This window comes from Schistocerca americana, chromosome 2, assembly GCF_021461395.2.
Source record: "Schistocerca americana isolate TAMUIC-IGC-003095 chromosome 2, iqSchAmer2.1, whole genome shotgun sequence".
Lineage (NCBI taxonomy): Eukaryota > Metazoa > Arthropoda > Insecta > Orthoptera > Acrididae > Schistocerca > Schistocerca americana.
The window spans coordinates 294,607,705-294,627,858 of record NC_060120.1 but is presented as its reverse complement, the minus strand read 5'-3'; the positions used below and the strand labels follow the sequence as shown (position 1 = coordinate 294,627,858).

At 40.4% G+C, this 20,154-nt stretch overlaps 1 protein-coding gene across 1 annotated transcript in view; it reads left to right on the top strand.

Moving 5' to 3' along the window:
- Nucleotides 1-20,154, top strand: part of LOC124588879 (neprilysin-2-like) — a 202,233-nt gene that overhangs the window by 129,639 nt on the left and 52,440 nt on the right. The window contains exon 10 of the mRNA XM_047131502.1: nt 3,625-3,721. Coding sequence (XP_046987458.1) covers nt 3,625-3,721 — 97 coding nt within the window. The remainder of the gene's footprint in view (nt 1-3,624; nt 3,722-20,154) is intronic.

Sequence of the window (20,154 nt, the reverse complement as noted above, 5' to 3'; positions counted from 1 at the left end):
GATATCCTGCAAACCGTGGCTGAAGAGCAGAGGGCAGATTCTGCATTCCAACATTTCCAGAAAGTTTTGGACACACCGCCACATTGCAGGTAGCCAATGAAGGTCCGAGCATATCGAATAAGTTATCAGATATCTAAGTGGCTGAAAGAGCTTTTAAACAGCAAAACCTAGTATATTTTCTTGATTGGCGAATGTTCGTCAGAGACAAAGCTATCGTACGATAGTCCGGTCTTTTTCTCTGTACACAGAAACGACCTGACAGGCAGGGCGAACAGCTGTCTGCGACTGCTGATGCCGCGTTACCGTGCAGCGGTTGTGTCGCTGTAGAGCCACGGCGGGAGGATCCAGGGTGACGTCGACAAAACTCCTATTCTGGTCGATTAGTGGCAGCTTCCCCTAAATGCGGAAAAACTGAAGCTAATGCAGATGCATAGGATAAACAACCCTGTAACCTTCGAATATTGTATCAGTCGTCTGCTGCCTGACAGTATCACTTCTTTTAACGTTGAAAAGCTACGTGAAACAGGCCGAGCGCTTAAGGTCAATTGCTGATAAATCCTCTTCAAAAATCAGTTTTCTGTTTTTCAACTTATATCAACTTTTAGACCTTTTAAGCAATAATTGGATATCGGGACTTTGTTTAGAAGGAGATTTAAACATCTCTCGGTATGCAGCCACAACCATGTTTCCGGTGCTTTGACATATGAAATTACACTCCCAATTAAGAACGATGTGCTATACAACTGTTTGTCGTGTTGGCAGCCAGCCAGGAAACACGCTATGTGATGCCTATATATTTTCCCTTGTGGTTTCGAGTGTTGTTTTGCTTGTAAGCTTTTCTGTAGTTTCACTTTTCGCTAGTTTGTCATTCTCGAAAGTAATTGTACCTGAAAAACGATTTTGGTTCTGAAAAATTTATGTTTTACGGCAATCGGTTTATTTTGCCAGGAAGTATAGATTGTGGAAAATTATTTATAAAACAACAGCATGTTAGGTGGACTCCATCAGATGTGGATACGGGAAAGAACTTGAAACTAGTGAAGTTGGTGTTCACCATCACTCCCTGCCATTTGCAGTGATAGAAGCAATTAACCCCAGAAACATTGATCTAAGTAACAGTAAACTATTGTCACGACGCTTTTTTAAGAGTTTTATATGGCAACGCCTGCCAAAAACAATGTTTATTGCATTCAAGACTGTGAGATTAGGTGTGTTAGATGCTGGAATTAATTTTACTGATGGGGTAGTTAGCAGATGTGATTTTCTAGTTTTGCTAGGAATGTCTTCTGGGTTCAGTAGGAGACAGTCACTGGCAGCAATTGATTCCATGAGAGTGGCCAAAGTTGACAGTTCGGTCCTAGAGGCCAGAGTGACAAGGACAAACAAGGAAAGTAAGAGAGAAGGTGATGACGTGTAAACGAACAAGACTATGGGACTGGAATGTATCAGGAACTACAGAGGTGAGTTATAGATCATAAGTATCTTTCAAGTGAATTTCCCGAGGCTTAAATTTTATCAGCCACACGTTTTATACACAAAAAATCTGTCTGAAACTATTGCGATGTCTTAGGAGACTATTTGGAGAAAATTGGGCTACACACACTAACGTGCTACCAACAGGAAGGAAAGTACACAGTGATTAGTTATAGAAACTAACGTTCATTTTGATTTTCATAGGAAAATATTTATAGAATAAAAACTTCTGCCTGAAATAACATGATAGTAGTCTGTCTTTTAGATAAACATATTGTAAATTTTTACTTACAGTTTCAAGCGTCTAAGTAAGATGTTCAATGCATAGCTTCGAAGTGTGGGGCGACAAATAAGAAATTAAACTTACTTATTCTCGCAAACAGCACTGCTGTTAAGTCAGTGTAAGAACTAAAGTGATCAACTGTATATCAAAATATCCACTAAGTAACCGTCGTACTGTCCTACGGTTTGTATCCTACTAACATGTAAGAATTCCAATGAGTAAACTTTACAAGAGAAATCGAATCAGGAAACAATATTACAATAATTACAAGACGACCGAACCTGCAGCCCGTCCGTTATCGGGTGAAACACTGGTGTTTTACTACCCCGCTGGACAGGGTTTCTCTTATTGAATGCCTTTCTGCAACACATGAAAACTATATAAGGACCACTGGTGACAAGAGTGATTCAGTTACTCAAAACAGATGACGTAACTTTTAGTTTGAAAGCTGCATGTGGAGAGGTTCAGGGTTAAGACGCGCACCTGTGCTTGAAAGTTAAACAGATTAGGAAACAATATGACGATGATAAGGCTTACTTCAAAGCAACCAACCTCTTAATTTTAGTCGATAACTAAGGTGCGACTGGATCCAACCCCGTCCCTTTTGCCAATCTTATTTTGACTAAAGCCCTGATGACACTTGGCTCTTAATATTTTCAAAGTTAACTGCTTGTCAGTTATTAAGACCGCTCTGAAGGAACGTCTTAAGACTTTACTCGTGAACACTTATTACAAGAGAACTCACTCGGCGGAACCACAAGATCCAGCTAAAAATACACCAATAAACACAGAAGTGTATAGCATAGCACAACAGTTTGTTCGGATTACGGCTATTGCAATTACAATCAAAGAATTGAAACGGTTAACATCTAAATTTAACCACAAGACCGCTGTTTTGTTTAACGGCAACCTGTGCCTTAGTACAACTGTTCCGGCTGTATTTACGACCAGGAGCTGATTCATTACAATATTAATGATCGGGTGCAAACCAGAAAGGAAAGGCAATATAATAGCGGGACAAAATTTCAAACGGCAACTAGTGTCTTAGTACAATACTACAGCCTGTATTTACCACCAAAGAGCCGACCGAGTAAAACTCTGAGGTTCGGGTACAAACCAGAAAATAGTTAGGAGGGTAGGTAGACAATGACACAAATCACCACGTTGATTAGAGAATGTTAGTCCCCTTCATCATCAAGCAGCTCCATGCATCCACGGTGCGTCGCGGCGGTTACTGAGCGGTGCCGAAAAAAGCCAGGTAGAAGAGGGCAGCCAGACCACGAGAGGTCTTCCGACTTGAATGTGGCCAACCAACTGACTGGATGTCGGCCTGCTGTTTGCAGCTGACGCTGACCTGGTAAAGTACTCCGGTACACCTTCTAAGGACACAGCCCACAGATACCAACTCTTCCTGTAAGATATTGGCAATGGGGCCGCAAAAGGGATAGTCGATACTATCTTTGAGCCTGTGGCGCCAGACAGAACAGTCTACTAACTCAATGGCGTGACGGCTCAAACTTTATAAAAATTGTTAGTATTTTTCCAAAAAATTCACAGGAAAGTTACCTTAAAGTAGTTTCTGGGGAAGACGAATAGTCTATTTAGTTTTCCTGGGGGAGTTTCAATGAAATTAGCTCATTTCAATTGGGGATGGAACAAGAAAGGGATGAAGGGAAACGTTTGCAAGGAACCCTCCTCCACGCACCGTACGGTGGATTGCTGAATACGTATGTGGATGACGATAGATATAGGTACGCCCAATCTCTAACAAAAAAATTTATTTTGTCCTTCCTTATGTCAGTCATGCCTACAAACACCTTGCATGTACTGACACTGTATGATGTAATTTGGTGTGATGTGATGTGCAGGAAGAAGGCACTCGAGAAAGCCAAGTCGATGGTCGCCCACATCGCCTACCCAGACGAGCTACTGGACGACAGGAAGCTGGACCACTTCTACGAGAAGGTAAGCAGCAACGAGTCCGTTTACAATATGCCAGAGCGCAAACTGACACGCCGTTGTGCACTACCCTTTGAACTTTTCAACTAATCTCTATACCTCTCACTGTCCTAGAGGTCCAAAACACGAGAGTAAGGCTCTAAAGAAATACAGTTCGCCGGCCAGAGTGGCCGAGCGGTTCTAGGCGCTACAGTCTGGAACCGCGAGGCCGCGACGGTCGCAGGTTCGAATCCTGCCTCGGGTAGGAATGTGTGTGATGTCCTTAGGTTAGTTAGGTTTAAGTAGTTCTAAGTTCTAAGGGACTGACGACCTCCGATGTTAAGTCCCATAGTGCTCAGAGCCATTTTGAAATACAGTTCAATTTCAGATTTCAAGGAGATAGGTCTACATTAGGTGTATTCAAACAATAATAAATATTATACACTTATGCCAAACCATTGTCCTATCCCCGCACCATTTCTTGAAGTCGATCTTTCCGACAGCATTTAGCTGTCTCAGCGGCGCTTTGTTAATCTAGTCTATGTCTTGCGTAGCGACAGCCCTTTAAGACTGGTCATGTATGGCAAATATGGAGATTGTGGCATCATTACACCTTGTTTTTTACCAGAACTTCACGAACAAGCAAACTAACTGTGAGCAGGTGACTTACTGTCGTGCAAAACCCATGAATAGTTTCGACACAAATGCCTGTGATTTTTTTGGATTCATTCACGCTTATGTCGTTAAAGTTATCGGCAGTACTACATATCGTTAGACACTATGGCACGAACTCGTGTTGTACTTTGACATAAAAATCCAAGAACACATCGGGCATAACCTTCACATCTGACTGCACTTGTCGAAGCTTTTTCGTTCTTAGTGACACAGAATGCGTCATCTCTGTAAACACGTTTTGTCACCTGTTATGACACGTTACAGTAGTTCAGACTTGTAGTTGACTACATATAACGACTTCTGAGCAACTTGCATTCGCTGCGCTTTTTGTTCGAAATTCAGTATTTTTGTAATATAATCAGTTCATTCACTTTTTGCACAGTTTCATCAGTTGATAATGTGCTGCGGAATCGAAGGCTGTCGTCATATTTAAAGTCTTGACAGCCTTCTTCGAAACGAGTATATATAATATTTAATGTGTCTCACAATTTGCAGCATTTATTCGGTTCTTGTAGCAGCAGGAAGGTAATGAGGATTCTGGGAAAAGTATGACCTTTAGCCTTTGCGATGCCAACATTAAGGGGCAGGGATCAGTTCCCTTTGAACTTTGATCTTGACCTTGACTAATGCTGTAGTCATGCTCCTAGTTTCCTCTTCTTTGCCATCTCCCCACCCCTCCTTCGCCTATCCATTACAAACCAATCACTGTGAAGTACACTGCACAGCAGAATTAACAAGTTACTTTTTTTAACCCGGAAATATTCTTCCACTGTGATGCATGAGTCTCAAATTGTGTTCAAAGGTATGTACAGACTACCTCCTTGGTGATGGAAAAGCGTGGCGTCCTGCGACGGACCCTAGAGATCGAAGACGCTTCAAACAACAACGTGTCGACATCTGCGATAAAAGAGCTAGAGCTCAGACGCTCATGTAACGTGTAAAATGGGTTGACGATGTCCCACTGTCACGAAATATCCCCACATTGCTGGCCAACACCACCGTGGACGTGTCACACGGTGGAAGGTCGCCACAGCCCCTCTTACGCACATTCACCCATTATTTTGACGACTCTGCGATGGAGTTACAGGATCGTGATGCCCAGCCTTCAAATCACGCAGTTTTCTCATGTGACCCGGGTTCGAATCCCGCCGCTACTTAAGTTTTGTTTAATAATCAGCATTGGTGGTCTAAGACTTCAGGCATAAGAAGTCATCCCATTCTGCCGACGGCATTGACAATGAAGGAGGAGGAGCAGGCAGAGGTTCAGGGCACTCTCTTGTCCTAGGGGTGGGAAACTGCCCCTAAAGGTGGAAGAATCAGCATCGATAACGGCATGAGGATGCAGAAGGCAATGGAAACCACTGCATTAAAAACACGTAACGTGTATTCACAGGACATGTGGCCTGTAATCGAAGAACTGTCATGATGATCTCTTCATTGGCAAAAGATTCCGGAGTAGTCCCCCATTCGGATCTCCGGGAGGGGACTACTATGGGAGAGGTTACCATGAGAAAAATACTGAATAATCAACGAAATGATAACGTTTCACGAGTCGTGGCGTGGAATGTCAGAAGCCTGAATGTGGTAAGGAAACTAGAAAATCTGAAAAGGGAAATGCAAAGGCTCAATCTAGATACAGAAGAGGTCAGTGAAGTGAATTGGAAAGAAGACGAGGATTTCTGGCCAAATGAGTAGAGGGTATAAAGGGATTAGGATTCGATATGAATACGAAGGTAGGGGAAGGGAGAGAGTGTGTTACTGTGAACAGTACAGTGACAGGGTGGTTTTTATCATAATCGACAGCAAACCAGCACAGACAACGATAGTTCAGGTATACATGCCGACGTCGCAAGCTGAAGATGAAGAGATAGAGGACGTATATGAGGATACTAAAAGGGTAATACAGTATGTAAATGGGGATGAAAATATAATAGTCATGGGAGACTGGAATGCTGTTTTATGGGAAGGAGTAGGGAAAAAGTTTACAGGAGAATAGAGGCTTGGGACAAGGAATGAGAGAGGAGGAAAGATAACTGAGTTCTGCAACACGTTTCAGCTGGTAACAGCGAATAATCTGTTTGAGAATCACAAGAGGAGTAGGTATACTTGAAAAAGACCGGGTGATAAGGCAAGATTTCTGTTAGATTACATCATGGTGAGATAGAGATTTCGAAATCAGATAGTAGATTGTAAGGTGTACCCAGGAGCAGATCTAGGCTCAGACCACAATATAGTAATGATGAGGAGTAGGCTGAAGTTTGCGGCATTAGCCAGGAAGAATCAATACGCAAAGAAGTACTAAGGAATGACGAGATACGATTGAAGTTCTCTAAGGTTATAGATACACCAACAAGGAACAGCTCAGTAGGCAGTTGAAGAGGAATGGACATCTCTAAAACGGGCCATCACAGAATTTGAGAAGGAAAACGTAAGTACAAAGAAGGTAACTGCGAAGAAACCATGGGTAACGGAAGAAATGCTTCAATTGATCGATGAAAGGAGGAAGTACTAAAATGCTCCGGGAAACTGAGGAATACAGAAATACAAGTTGCTAAGGAATGAAATAAACAGGAAGTACAGGGAAGCTAAGACGGAATGGCTGCAGGAAAAATGTGGAGACATTGAAAAGGAAATGACTGTCGGAAGGACAAACTCCACTTACAGGAAAGCCAAAACAATTTTCGTGACATTGAAAGCAATGGTGATAACATTAAGAGTGAAACGGGAATTCGACCATTAAATGCAGAGGAGAGAGCGGATAGGTGGAAAGAATACACGGAGAGCCTCTATGAGGGGCAAGATTTGTCTGATGTGACACAAGAAACAGGAGTCGATTTATAAGAGGTAGTGTATCCAATACTAGAATCAGAATTTAAAAGAGCTTTGGACGACTTAGGATCAAATAAGGCAGAAGGGATAGGTAGCATTCCACCTAACTTTCTAACATTACTGGGGGAAATTGCAACAAAACGACTATTCACATTGGTGTGTAGAATGTATGAGTCTGGCGACATACTATCTGACTTTCGGAAAAGAATCATCCACACAATTCCGAAGACAGTAAGAGCTGACAAGTGCGAGAATTATCGCACAATCATCTTAACAGCTCACACATCCCAGATTCTTACAAGAATAATATACAGAAGGATGGAAAAGAAAATTGAGAACGCGCAAGATGACGATCAGTTTGGCCTTAGGAAAGGTAAAGGAACGAGATTCTGACGTTGCAGTTAATAACGAAAGCAAGACTAAAGAAAAATCGAGACACGTTCATAGAACTTGCCGACCTCGAAAAAGCGTTCCACAATTTAAAATGGTGCAAGATGTTCGAAATTCTGAGAGAAGTGGGGAGAAGCTATAGGGAGAGAAGGGTCATGTACACTATGCACAACAGACAAGAGGCAATAAAAAGAGTGGACAACCAAGAACGAAGTGCTGGTATTAAAAAGGGGGTAAGACAAGGATATAGCCTCTCGCCCCTACTGTTCAATCTGTAAATCGAGGAAACAATGGTGGAAATAAAAGAAAGATTCAGGAGTGGAATTAAAATTGAAGTTGAAACGGTATCAGTGATACATTCACTGATCAATTTGCTATCTTGAGTGCAAGTGATGAAGAATTATATGATCTGCTGAACGGAATGATCTGCCTAATGAGTGCAGAGTGTGGATTGAGAGTAAATCGAAGAAAGACGAAGCTAATGAGTAGTAGTAGAATTGAGTACAGCAAGCCACTTAACATCAGGATTGATGGTCACAAAATAGATGAAGTTAAGGAATTCTGCTACCTAGGTAGTACAATGACGAGTGATGGGCGGAGCAAGGAGGACATCAAAAGCATACAAGTAATGGTAAAAAGGGCATTCCTGGCCAACAGATGTGTATTAATAGCAAATATCGGCCTTTATTTCAGGAAGAAAAAAGTTCTGAGAATGTACGTTTGGAGTACAGCATTGTATGGTAGTGAATCATGGACTGTCGGGAAACCAGAACAGAAGAGAATCGAAGAATTTTAGATGTGGTGCTATAGGCGAATGTTGAAAATTAGGTGGGCTGATAAGGTAAGGAACGAGGTTCTGCGCAGAATCGGGGAGGAAAGGAACATGTGGAAAACACTGATAAGGAGTAGGGACAGGATGATAGGACATGTGTTAAGACATGAGTGAATGACTTCCATGGTACTAGAGGGAGCTGTAAAGGGCAAAAACTGTAGAAGAAGTCAGAGATTTTCATGCATCCAGCAAATAATTGAGTACGTAGGTTGCAATTGCTAGGCTGAGATGAAGAGGTTCACATGGGAGAGGGTGGCGGGACGCATCAAACAAAACAGGAGACTGATGACTAAAAAAGAAAAGAGCCGAGGAAAACATTTCAGACACACCGCCGCTCAGAATCGACACGAAAAGGTCTCAAGGGGTGGTTAAAATGGCGTCAATGAAACCACCGCTTTTCTTGGGACGTTGATTTGCACACATTTAGCGGTCGAAAACGACCGTTTGAAGTGCAGTGAGCAACAATAAGGCATTCTTCACGTTCGTAGGTGTTGATGACGTCTCCCTGACTGTTCTACCCTTGTCTCCCTCTATGTAGCAATCGTGCGCTAGCAACCACATTGAACATGATTTCACTCCTCTGGAGTGCAGTGCGACAGCTATGTTTGCTCTTGTGTACAAGGTGGAACCACTAAGGACCGTTCAAATCCAGCGAACGGAGTTTGAAGGTAATCCGAAGCAGCGCAGGATCCTTATGCTTTTTCAGTTCTCCTTTTTCAAGCCGTCGTGTAGTGCGAGCACGAAGCTGCTGCGGCTAAGACCCCTATTTCGGCAATGTCCTCGGTGGCACTCCGCGCCTCCCCCCCTCCCCCCCGACCACCACATTTATGCATCAAGTTAATACCATACCATGACTGTCTGGTGAGAAAGGAGACGGGTAGACTTTTCATAAAACAGGTCCGTAGACTCTTGCAAAAACAACGAAATAACCATGCTAAATTTAAACGAACGCGAAAGCTCCAAGGTTGGTGATATTTTACAAAAGCACCAAATTTAGCTCGGACTTCAATGCATGCTTATAACGTTTTCACAACGAAACGTTGTCTGGAAACACAGCAGAAAATCCAAAGAGATTCTCGTCGTATGCTAGCGGTAAGACACAATGCCCTCTCTCCGCGATAGCAGTGGAAGTACTATCCATGACTGCACTGCTAAAGCAGAGTTACTAAACAGTCTTCCGAAATTCCTTCATCAATGAAGGCGAAGCAAATAATTCAGAATTCGAATCAAGAACAGCTGTCAACATCATTAACTTAGAAGTAGATGTTATCAGAGTCGTGAACCAACTGGAATTACTTAATAAAAGCAAGGCTTCAGGTCCAGATTGTATACCATTTAGGTAGGTTTCAGAGTCTGCTGATGCAATGGCTCTATACGTAACAATCATACACAACCACTCGCTCGACGAAAGATCCGTACCCAGAGACTGGAGAGTTGTACAGGTCACGCCTAAATTCAAGAAAGGCAATACGAGTAATCCACTAAATTTATTGATGCAATAATTTACCAACAGCCGTATGTATTGTAGAAATTTTTTTATGAACCTGTTATGTGCTACCCGTTTCGCCATTACATTGATGCCATCTTCGGGCCCCTGTACAACGAGTGGAACAAATGTACTATTATAAAAATATAGGAATACGTTAACAATTGACAGGTATCATGTTAACTATGTAAGTGGCTCAAAAGAACATATTGAATATCATTAAAAGTACATGTGATATTAGGGCAAACATGTTTCTGCCACTGTCATGTTAATAGTTTTCACTGTTTTACTCGAATATAGCATAATAGATGAACATAAGTATACGCTATTATTCGTAAATCCGTACCACACAATTGTAATAGGCCATGCAACACAACAATCAAATATACTGCATTCAATCATATGCCCACTGGAAGAAAATTTTTTTAAATAATTAACTGATATAAATAAATAATAAAATAAAATACAATAAAGCGTGACATAACCATGTCAGGATACATAAGTTACGTATGTGTAGCGTAGGTCGTGTTGTGTGGTATGATAAATAGCTGCCGTAATATTAACGATAAGCATAAAAAAGTTTGTCTTAAAACCCAGTTGCATTCACGAACTAAACCAATACAATCGTACCATAAAAATCAAACAACTGGTTCCGTGGGCACTACATTAGAACCCCTATGTAAGACCCCCTCGCACTATACTGATTGGATTAATGCAATGACAGTAGCTGCCTCATATAGTCATAGTGACAAAGAAGATTCTTGATCTCTGTATATCAAAAAATGTCTACCTCCCTACATATAAGTCCTATACAATTATGTAGCTTTATTCCAAGTGGAATCGAACGAATAAAAAGGAGAAAAAGAAAAATATAGGAGGCCACCTATAAGTCCGAAGATAAACCTCAAAATGAAAGGTATACCATCCCTGATTAAGGACACCACCTATAACCATGTCAAACCACTCTCAAGGTTGCATTAAGGCCGAGTGTAGGATCTTAAGTACATCATCCAGTGTCATATTCTGTCTAATGAGCTTAGTGAGTTGGGAACTGTCTGCATGGGTCTAAATGTCACAGTACCTAAAGCCTTTTCAAAATATTTGACTAGCTAAAATCAAACAATAACGAATTTATACCCATCAGCTAAATGTCAAGGAAATGCAATGTTACATCAAGTAAAAATTGGTTAATTGGCAATTCAAGAGTGCAACAACAGATCAACATTACAATAATCCAAAGGAGTTAGAAAATGATGTTGAACACATTTGCAAGTTATGAAAGTGGACAACCTCCACAGGAGAGGAAAAAATGTATTGACCCAAATGTGACATATTGGCAAATATCAAAATAGCATCTAAGTATAGTACGCAAAATTCCAAAGTGCAATATTAGAGACCTTCTGATCATCAGTATTCAAGTATTGTAAGTATCTCATTTGAAGATGCATGGCAACATTGACCTAACAATATCAATGAGAGTATAATTTTGCTGGTACACCACTGATGACCTGGACCAACAAGTTAAAAATATAAGTCACTGCCTTTTTATGCATAATGATATCATTAAATCTTGACAGGGTTACACCTATAGCGCTGTGTTGTAAACTGTATCATCCATCCTAAGTACCAGCTAACCGCATACTCACTGTGGTAGACGCCCCCTTATAACTTAAGTGTAGTAAGTTTATACGAACAACTAACAGGAAAATGTTATCAGAAGTAAGTCTAAGACATCTCCGACGTTACCATATAGGTGTAAAGACTCACTGGGCTCAAATGTATCAGAGGCCAATTCTACGGGGACACAGTGGTTAGATTAAGTTCAAATAATAAAAATCTGATGCGAACCAAGCACAAACACTCAACATATACGAGTCAAAACTAAAGATATAAAATATATGAACTTCAGATAACAACCCCGTAACATAGGTGTCAATGACTACCTACACCTTAGTGTAAACTACTAAGTATTGCCCATCCTATCACTTGTATCTACATCAGGCGTTGCCGTGATGTTAACAGTTAATACACACATCTACTACGATCCATATAGGAAGAGGTTGACAGACGAAATGCAAATATTGCGTCACCTTGCTGCCCAATATGCCAGAGAGGTGTCGGAAGTATTTGGACACAGTGAACATTATGAAAAACCTTTATGAAGAATCACAATTTTTTTGTATTGGGTGAGATATTTATACACTAGAGTCTAACTCTCACGCTATCTATAAATTTTCAAGCACTTCTCTAATATATTACTACAATATAATGCATAATCGAGAAGGATCATAATTTGGGTGTTATAGAGTAAAATATATCACTCATCATACGTCATAGTAATAAAATCGCTATACACGGAAGGAGACATATAACTGGATCCGTGAATCAAATCTAAAATACAAATCAGTGGGTTAAATGATGGAATTTCAAGAAGACATCAACACACTACGTTTTATGCTCGATATACCGTTATGCAACAGCTCATGGTGCGCAGGCGACACAGACTGGGACGGTTTGCAAACATCGACGTGTGGTCAAAGATGAAACCATAGAGTCAAAGGTTATAGGAAGCGTTGCTGGTAAGAATCGATAATAGTAAATTCGATTCTAGTGGAACTCTAGTGAGGACGACCCATTACAAATCAAGCTGTGGGGAGGCTAACGTGTCCAGGGACTATTAATGTTCTTGAAATCAGAGTAGTAGGTCGTGAAAAATTTTGTACTACGTTAGTAAAGTAAATGAATTTTTCGGGAAGAATGGTATTTCTAAGATGAATCACGACCCCACTAAATATTTTGCCAAAGTGATCAAACGTAATGTACAAGAGTCTTTCGTTTTATTTGGTGATAGAACGTCCAAAACCTTGAAAATCATGAACCCCCATGCCCCAACACTAAGAGGACGACCTAAAATAAAAAAAAGATAATGTTCCTATTAGACCTATTGTTAGCTATATTGGTACCGCTGTCTATAGGTTATGTGCTAAACTAAATGAAATCTTGGTCACTAATTATAGTTTAGAGAAATGCTTCTCTGCGAAGAAATATTATTTAGTAGACAGAAGCAAAGACATAAAAATTCCCGAAGGTTATAAATGGGTATGCCTGGACGTTACTAATTTGTACACCAATGTACCTATTACAGAAACTATTAACATTGTCAAGAAGAATTTCCTCAAGTCTAAACGAATGTCAGTAAGAGAAATTGAAGAGTTCATCCAGTAGCTCAAGTTGGTTCTCTCTTACAATTACTTTCAATTCTAGAGTGAGATCTTCCAACAACAAGACGGGTTAGCCATGGGATGTTGCTTATCAGGGACACTATCTAATATCTTTTTGAACCACATTGAAATTTTGGCCTTTACACAACGCCCAGAGCTAAATGACTTAATCCTTTACTACTTTCGATACGTAGACGACACCATCATATCATGCAAAGAAAGCAATAATAGGTTAGCTACACTGTTAAGTATTTTCAATAACCTCCATCATAAAATAGTGTTCACAAATGGGCAACAAAGTAGGACATAATTGATCGTCTAGATATAACTGTAAAAAATATGAATGGCAGGCATTGTTTCGACATTTTTAGAAAAACTACAACTTCTGATGCTATTATATCCATTGGTTCTATGCATTTCAATAGGTACAAAACCTCTTTCTTTGACAGCATGGTTAGCCGAATGAGTAAAATTCCGTTAGCAAATGTTGAAATCGAAAAAGAAAAGAGCATGCTAAAAGATATAGCGGTAAAAATGGATACAAACGTGAAATTATTGATGACATTTATAGTAAAATTCTCAAAAAGAAGTCCAATTTAGTGCACGAAGTTACTCTTTCCCGGAATGAAAGTAATTAGGTCCTATCTCTTACAGAGTCGCGCAAACGTTCCGTAAAAACAATATAGAATTAGGCTTTAACAGTAAAAACACGTTAGCATACACACTCACACATTCTCTAGAAAACACGACCCCTTTCTGATATCTGGAGCTAACGTAAGTGAGCGTTTTTTTTTTTTTAAAAAAAAAGAGATGGGACCCCTCCACGCCCGCACCAACGTGGTGACCAGACCAAAAGTTCTAATGTCACCTCCGTCAACATGTTAGTTATCTAGTAAGTGGATCACAGGATGCTGGGCTGTGATGTTATCCGTACGTCTGGGTAAGACTACGCACTAACACGATCCATCAGGTGATAGTGGACGAAACGCCAATGAGGGTAGCAATTTGAAGAGCAGAGGGAAAAAAGTGCCAAGGCTCGTGCCGTGGGAAAAAAACCTGCTGCCACAGTTGAGAAATACGTCTTTTTATGTTGTGGTGGGTGGTTGGAGTCGTACCTTATTACTGCATCTGAGTGTATTGGCTTAAGATAAATTGAAAATTTCAACTTATTCTTTTCTGTTCTTACTGTTAAGCCCAAGATGTTAGTTTTCCTTTCGTACTTTTTCGCTAAAGTGTGTTTAATACTGAGATGCTGCGGAATAAAAGTCATGCGCAGGGAATGCAGATCCTCCTCCTTAACTTTTATTACTATAAAGGTATGTTGTATGTTCTGAAGCACCTCTCTCTCTATATATTATTGATGAATACGTCCGCTAATAATCCAGAGAGGCAATAGATTGCCAAATCATGCTTCGGCTGGTTCACTTTCTAATCAGATTCAAAGTAATTAAAACTTAGGCTGAATTCCAATAGTTCAATAAATTCTATTATTCACACTAATTCTATTAGTTTTCTATTAATTCTATTAGTTCACACTAACTCTATTAGTTCACTCACACCCATGCTGCCATTGCATTTTAAATTTTCTTCTCATTACTTTAAAAGTTACATCTATTGGCACATTAGTCTATAGATTTACTACGACAAATGATGCTAGTAGTACGCCTTCATTGATCATCATAACTTTAGTTTCACTCGCAAAAGATCACTACTTTATGAGTTATAGTTAATTGGAAATATGAATGACCTCGATAGTTTCTTTCATACAAAATCTATTTAACTGTTACATTTGACCCACTCTTATATCAATAACAATACGTATCCTTTTGCTCTTTTTGTGGAGTTTTATTAGGACACTGACTGGTGGTAGTTGGGGATTCAACCTAATTAGTCTTGGTTTCTTATGTGGAAGTAACGAAAACAGTGCCCTGTCAATTTTTTCTTAAGGGTGGCTTGAAATGATTTGCTTGGGTCTCTATCAATAATTACGTCATTCGCTACAGCAAAATGTAGTAATTTTGTACTGTAACCGTGTTCAGTAGCTACGACCCAAGTACTACATTTCATCGCTTATTGTTATTCTTATGTATTAAGTTACAATTATGGGTTGCTATAGGTTTACCATTCCTCCGTATTTAATTACAGTGTCTTTTTTGGTTGACTAATATCTCTGCTTCTGCAACGCATGTCATTTTCATTTGTCTACACACCGTTTTCTTCTCAGCTATCATATTAGCTACATTACTTTCTGACCAACCTATTAATTTTATTATTATGTCTCTTATAAAACTTGTCATGCAGTGCAAATATTTTCACTACTTGACGAGTTATACAAGAAAATTTTCGCACGGTTTTGTGCTGATTGACACTGCTGGCAAGCACTTTTACTTTGAATAAACATTCTATTTTTTTCAAACCATCAGTGTCATTTACGAAAGACGCCGGCATTTCGGGAGCTTATATGTGTGGCTGGCAAAATCTTCTCTGCAGTGTGACGGCCGAACAACAGGTGTCAAATTCTAAAACATTGAATTCCTTCTGTATGGGTTCCAACATCTTCAATTACGTGATGCAGTTTTTCCCTTGTGCACCACCACATCTTCTCCAGTTTCCGATTCATTGTGCTTTCACAACGAACGAAAGTTTGGAATTTCGTGATATTCGCAGGAGAGCAGTGTACTTACAAGGACACATTTGACCTTTGAATATTGGGTGGTCTGCTTAGAGGAGGAGGCGCACGTGAAATTGCGTTGAGTTGAAGCAGTCACCGCTTGGTGGCACGGCAGTTCTCCGCCACCACAGCAAGAAAGCCTCTGTTGGGCGGTTGTGCAGCTGGCTGCCATCTTATTCTGCTAGTTTAGTCTCAGGCACCGACATCAAGAAATTTCGATCTCTGAATGGCTTCCATCCTCTCCTCCCTCGCATCTTTGCTGTTGTTTTGGTCTTCAGTCCTGAGACTGGTTTGATGCAGCCCTCCATCCCACTCTATCCTGTGCAAGCTTCGTCATCTCGCAGTACCTACTGCAACCTACATCCTTCTGAATCTGCTTAGTGTATTCCTCTCTTGGTCTCCCTCTACGGTTTTTACCCTCCACGCTGGCCTCCAATACTAAATTGGTGATCCCTTGATGCCTCAAAACATGTCCTACCAACCGATCATTTCTTCTAGTTGTGCTCCCAACTTCTCTTCTTTTCAATCCTATTCAATACCTCCTCATTAGTTATGCGATCTACCTATCTAATCTTCAGCACTCTTCTGTAGCACCACATTTCGAAAGCTTCAATTCTTTTCTTGTCCAAACTATTTATCGTCCATGTTTCACTTCCATACATGGCTACGCTCCATACAAACACTTTCAAAAACGACTTCCTGACACTATCTATACTTGACGTTAACAAATTTCTCTTCTTCAGAGACGCTATCCTTGCCATTGCCGGTCTACATTTTATATCCACGCTACTTCGACCATCATCAGTTATTTTGCTCCCCAAATAGCAAAACTTCGTTAATACTTTAAGTACCATTTCGTAATCTAATTCCCTCAGCATCACTCGACTTAATTCGACTACATTCCATTAGCCTCGTTTTGCTTTTGTTGATGTTTATCTTATATCCTCCTTTCAAGACACTATCCATTTCGTTCAACTGCTCTTCTGAGTCCTTTGCTGTCTCTGACAGAATTACAATCTCATCGGCGAAGCTCAAAGCTTTTATGTCTTCTCCATGGATTTTAATATCTGCTCCGAAATTTTCATTTGTTTCCCTCGCTGCTTGCTCAATATACAGATTGAATAACATCGGGGAGAGGCTACAGCCCTGTCTCACTCCCTTCCCAGCCACTGCTTCCCTTTCATGCCCCTCGACTCTTATAACTGCCATCTGGTTTCTGTACAAATTGTAAATAGCCTTTCACTTCCTGTATTTCACCCCTGACACCTTCAGAATTTGAAAGAGAGTGTGCGAGTCGGCGTTGTCAAAAGCTTTCAGTCTACAAATGCTAGAAACGTAGGTTTGCCTTTCCTTAATCTAGCTTGTAAGATAAGTCGTAGGGTCAGTATTGCCTCACGTGTTCCAATATTTCTACGGAATCCAAACTGATGTTCTCCGAGGTTGGCTTCCACTAGCTTTTCCATTCATCTGTAAAGAATTCGCGTTAGTATTTTGCAGCCGTGACTTATTAAACTGTTAGTTCGCCTCGCATCTTATGCCCTCCAAACCTTGAACGCTTCCCCTTCCCCACCCCTTCCCTCCCTTGTTCGCCAATGATAGCCCAGTATTTTACTGGCAATAAAAAAATGAAACTAACCAGTATGTACCCAATATCCACTACCTAGTCAGCAGTTACACAATTTCATCAGCAGAAAACACACACACACACACACACAAACACACACACACACACACACACACACACACACACACACACACACACACACACAGATCACCCAGAAACAACCTAATGAAACAGCCAATCATAACCCAGGTTTTACCAACAGCCAATAATTATACACTCCAAATGTGACCATATCTTTCTCTGTAACCTCCTTGGGGATAGGTAAAGTTCAGTATGTAAGCCCTATTGGCTATTAGGCACAATGGACCCTGATACTGAATGCCACAGTACTATTACCACATCCTAGTTTGTTTATATTAACGTTCTGTAACAACAAAAACACATGTTGCTAAAGTAATATGCTAAGCAAGCCAGAAGTTTCCCTAAGCACAAATGAGGCAATTTTAGAGGTGAAGAAAGGAATCAGTCACGTTATACACTAGGACCTTGTAGGATATGTTACTAACTGGACAGCAGAGCAATCATGGGACCTTGGCTGGCTTATTGGCGTTATTGCTGTAATTTACACATTAATGAACATTTGGCGTCAACAGTAGTACCAATTTCGTATAGACACAAGACAAAACGAATCCTCAAAATAACTATCACAGTGTTATTTCCACAGCTAAATTGTCAAAATTATTTATCAAAATGCACATGACTTGCTTATTGGCACTGTTGATTTGTTGTTGTTGTTGTTGTTGTGGTCTTCAGTCCTGAGACTGGTTTGATGCAGCTCTTCATGCTACTCTATCCTGTGGAAGCCTCTTCATCTCCCAGTACCTACTACAACCTACATCCTTCTGAATCTGCTTAGTGTATTCATTTCTTGGTCTCCCTCTACGATTTTTACCCTCCACGCTGCCCTCCAATACTAAATTGGTGATCCCTTGATGCCTCAGAACATGTCCTACCAACCGATCCCTTCTTCTGGTCAAGTTGTGCCACAAACTTCTCTTCTACCCAATCCTATTCAATACTTCCTCATTAGTTATGTGATCTACCCATCTAATCTTCAGCATTCTTCTGTAGCACCACATTTCGGAAGCTTCTATTCTCTTCTTGTCCAAATTATTTATCGTCCATGTTTCACTTCCATACATGGCTACACTCCATACAAATACTTTCAGAAATGACTTCCTGACACTTAAATCTATACTCGATGTTAACAAATTTCTCTTCTTCAGAAACGCTTTCCATGCCATTGCCAGCCTACATTTTATATCCTCTCTACTTCGATCATCATCAGTTATTTTGTTCCCCAAATAGTAAAACTCCTTTACTACTTTAAGTGTCTCATTTCCTAATCTAATTCCCTCAGCATCACCCAACTGAATTCGACTACATTCCATTATCCTCGTTTTGCTTTTGTTGATGTTCATCTTATATCCTCCTTTCAAGACACTGTCCATTGCATTCAACTGCTCTTCCAAGTCCTTTGCTGTCTCTGACAGAATTACAATGTCATCGGCGAACCTCAAAGTTTTTATCTCTTCTCCGTGGTTTTAAATTCCTACTCCGAATTTTTCTTTTGTTTCCTTTACTGCTTGCTCAATATACAGCTTGAATAATATCGGGGAGAGGCTACAACCCTGTCTTACTCCCTTCCCAACCACTGCTTCCCTTTCATGTCCCTCGACTCTTATAACTGCCATCTGGTTTCTGTACAAATTGTAAATAGCATTTCGCTCCCTGTATTTTACCCCTGCCACCTTTAGAATTTGAAAGAGAGTATTCCAGTCAACATTGTCAAAAGCTTTCTCTAAGTCTACAAATGCTAGAAACGTAGGTTTGCCTTTCCTTAATCTTTGTTCTAAGATAAGTCGTAAGGTCAGTATTGCCTCACGTGTTCCAGTGTTTCTACGGAATCCAAACTGATCTTCCCCGAGGTCAGCTTCTACTAGTTTTTCCATTCGTCTGTAAAGAATTCGTGTTAGTATTTTGCAGCTGTGGCTTATTAAACTGATTGTTCGGTAATTTTCACATCTGTCAACACCTGCTTTCTTTGGGATTGGAATTATTATATTCTTTTTGAAGTCTGAGGGTATTTCGCCTGTTTCATACATCTTGCTCACTAGATGGTAGAGTTTTGTCAGGACTGGCTGTCCCAAGGCTGTCAGTAGTTCCAATGGAATGTTGTCTACTCCCGGGGCCTTGTTTCGACTTAGGTCTTTTAGTGCTCTGTCAAACTCTTCACGCAGTATCGTATCTCCCATTTCATCTTCATCTACATCCTCTTCCATTTCCATAATATTGTCCTCAAGTACATCGCCCTTGTATAGACCCTCTATATACTCCTTCCACCTTTCTGCTTTCCCTTCTTTGCTTAGAACTGGGTTTCCATCTGAGCTCTTGATATTCACACAAGTGGTTCACTTATGTCCAAAGGACTCTTTAATTTTCCTGTAGGCAGTATCTATCTTACCCCTAGTGAGATAAGCCTCTACATCCTTACATTTGTCCTCTAGCCATCCCTGCTTAGCCATTTTGCCCTTCCTGTCACTATCATTTTTGAGACGTTTGTATTCCTTTTTGTCTGCTTCATTTACTGCATTTTTATATTTTCTCCTTTCATCAATTAAATTCTTCTGTTACCCAAGGATTTCTACTAGCCCTCCTCTTTTTACCTACTTGATCCTCTGCTGCCTTCACTACTTCATCCCTCAAAGCTACCCATTCTTCTTCTACTGTAT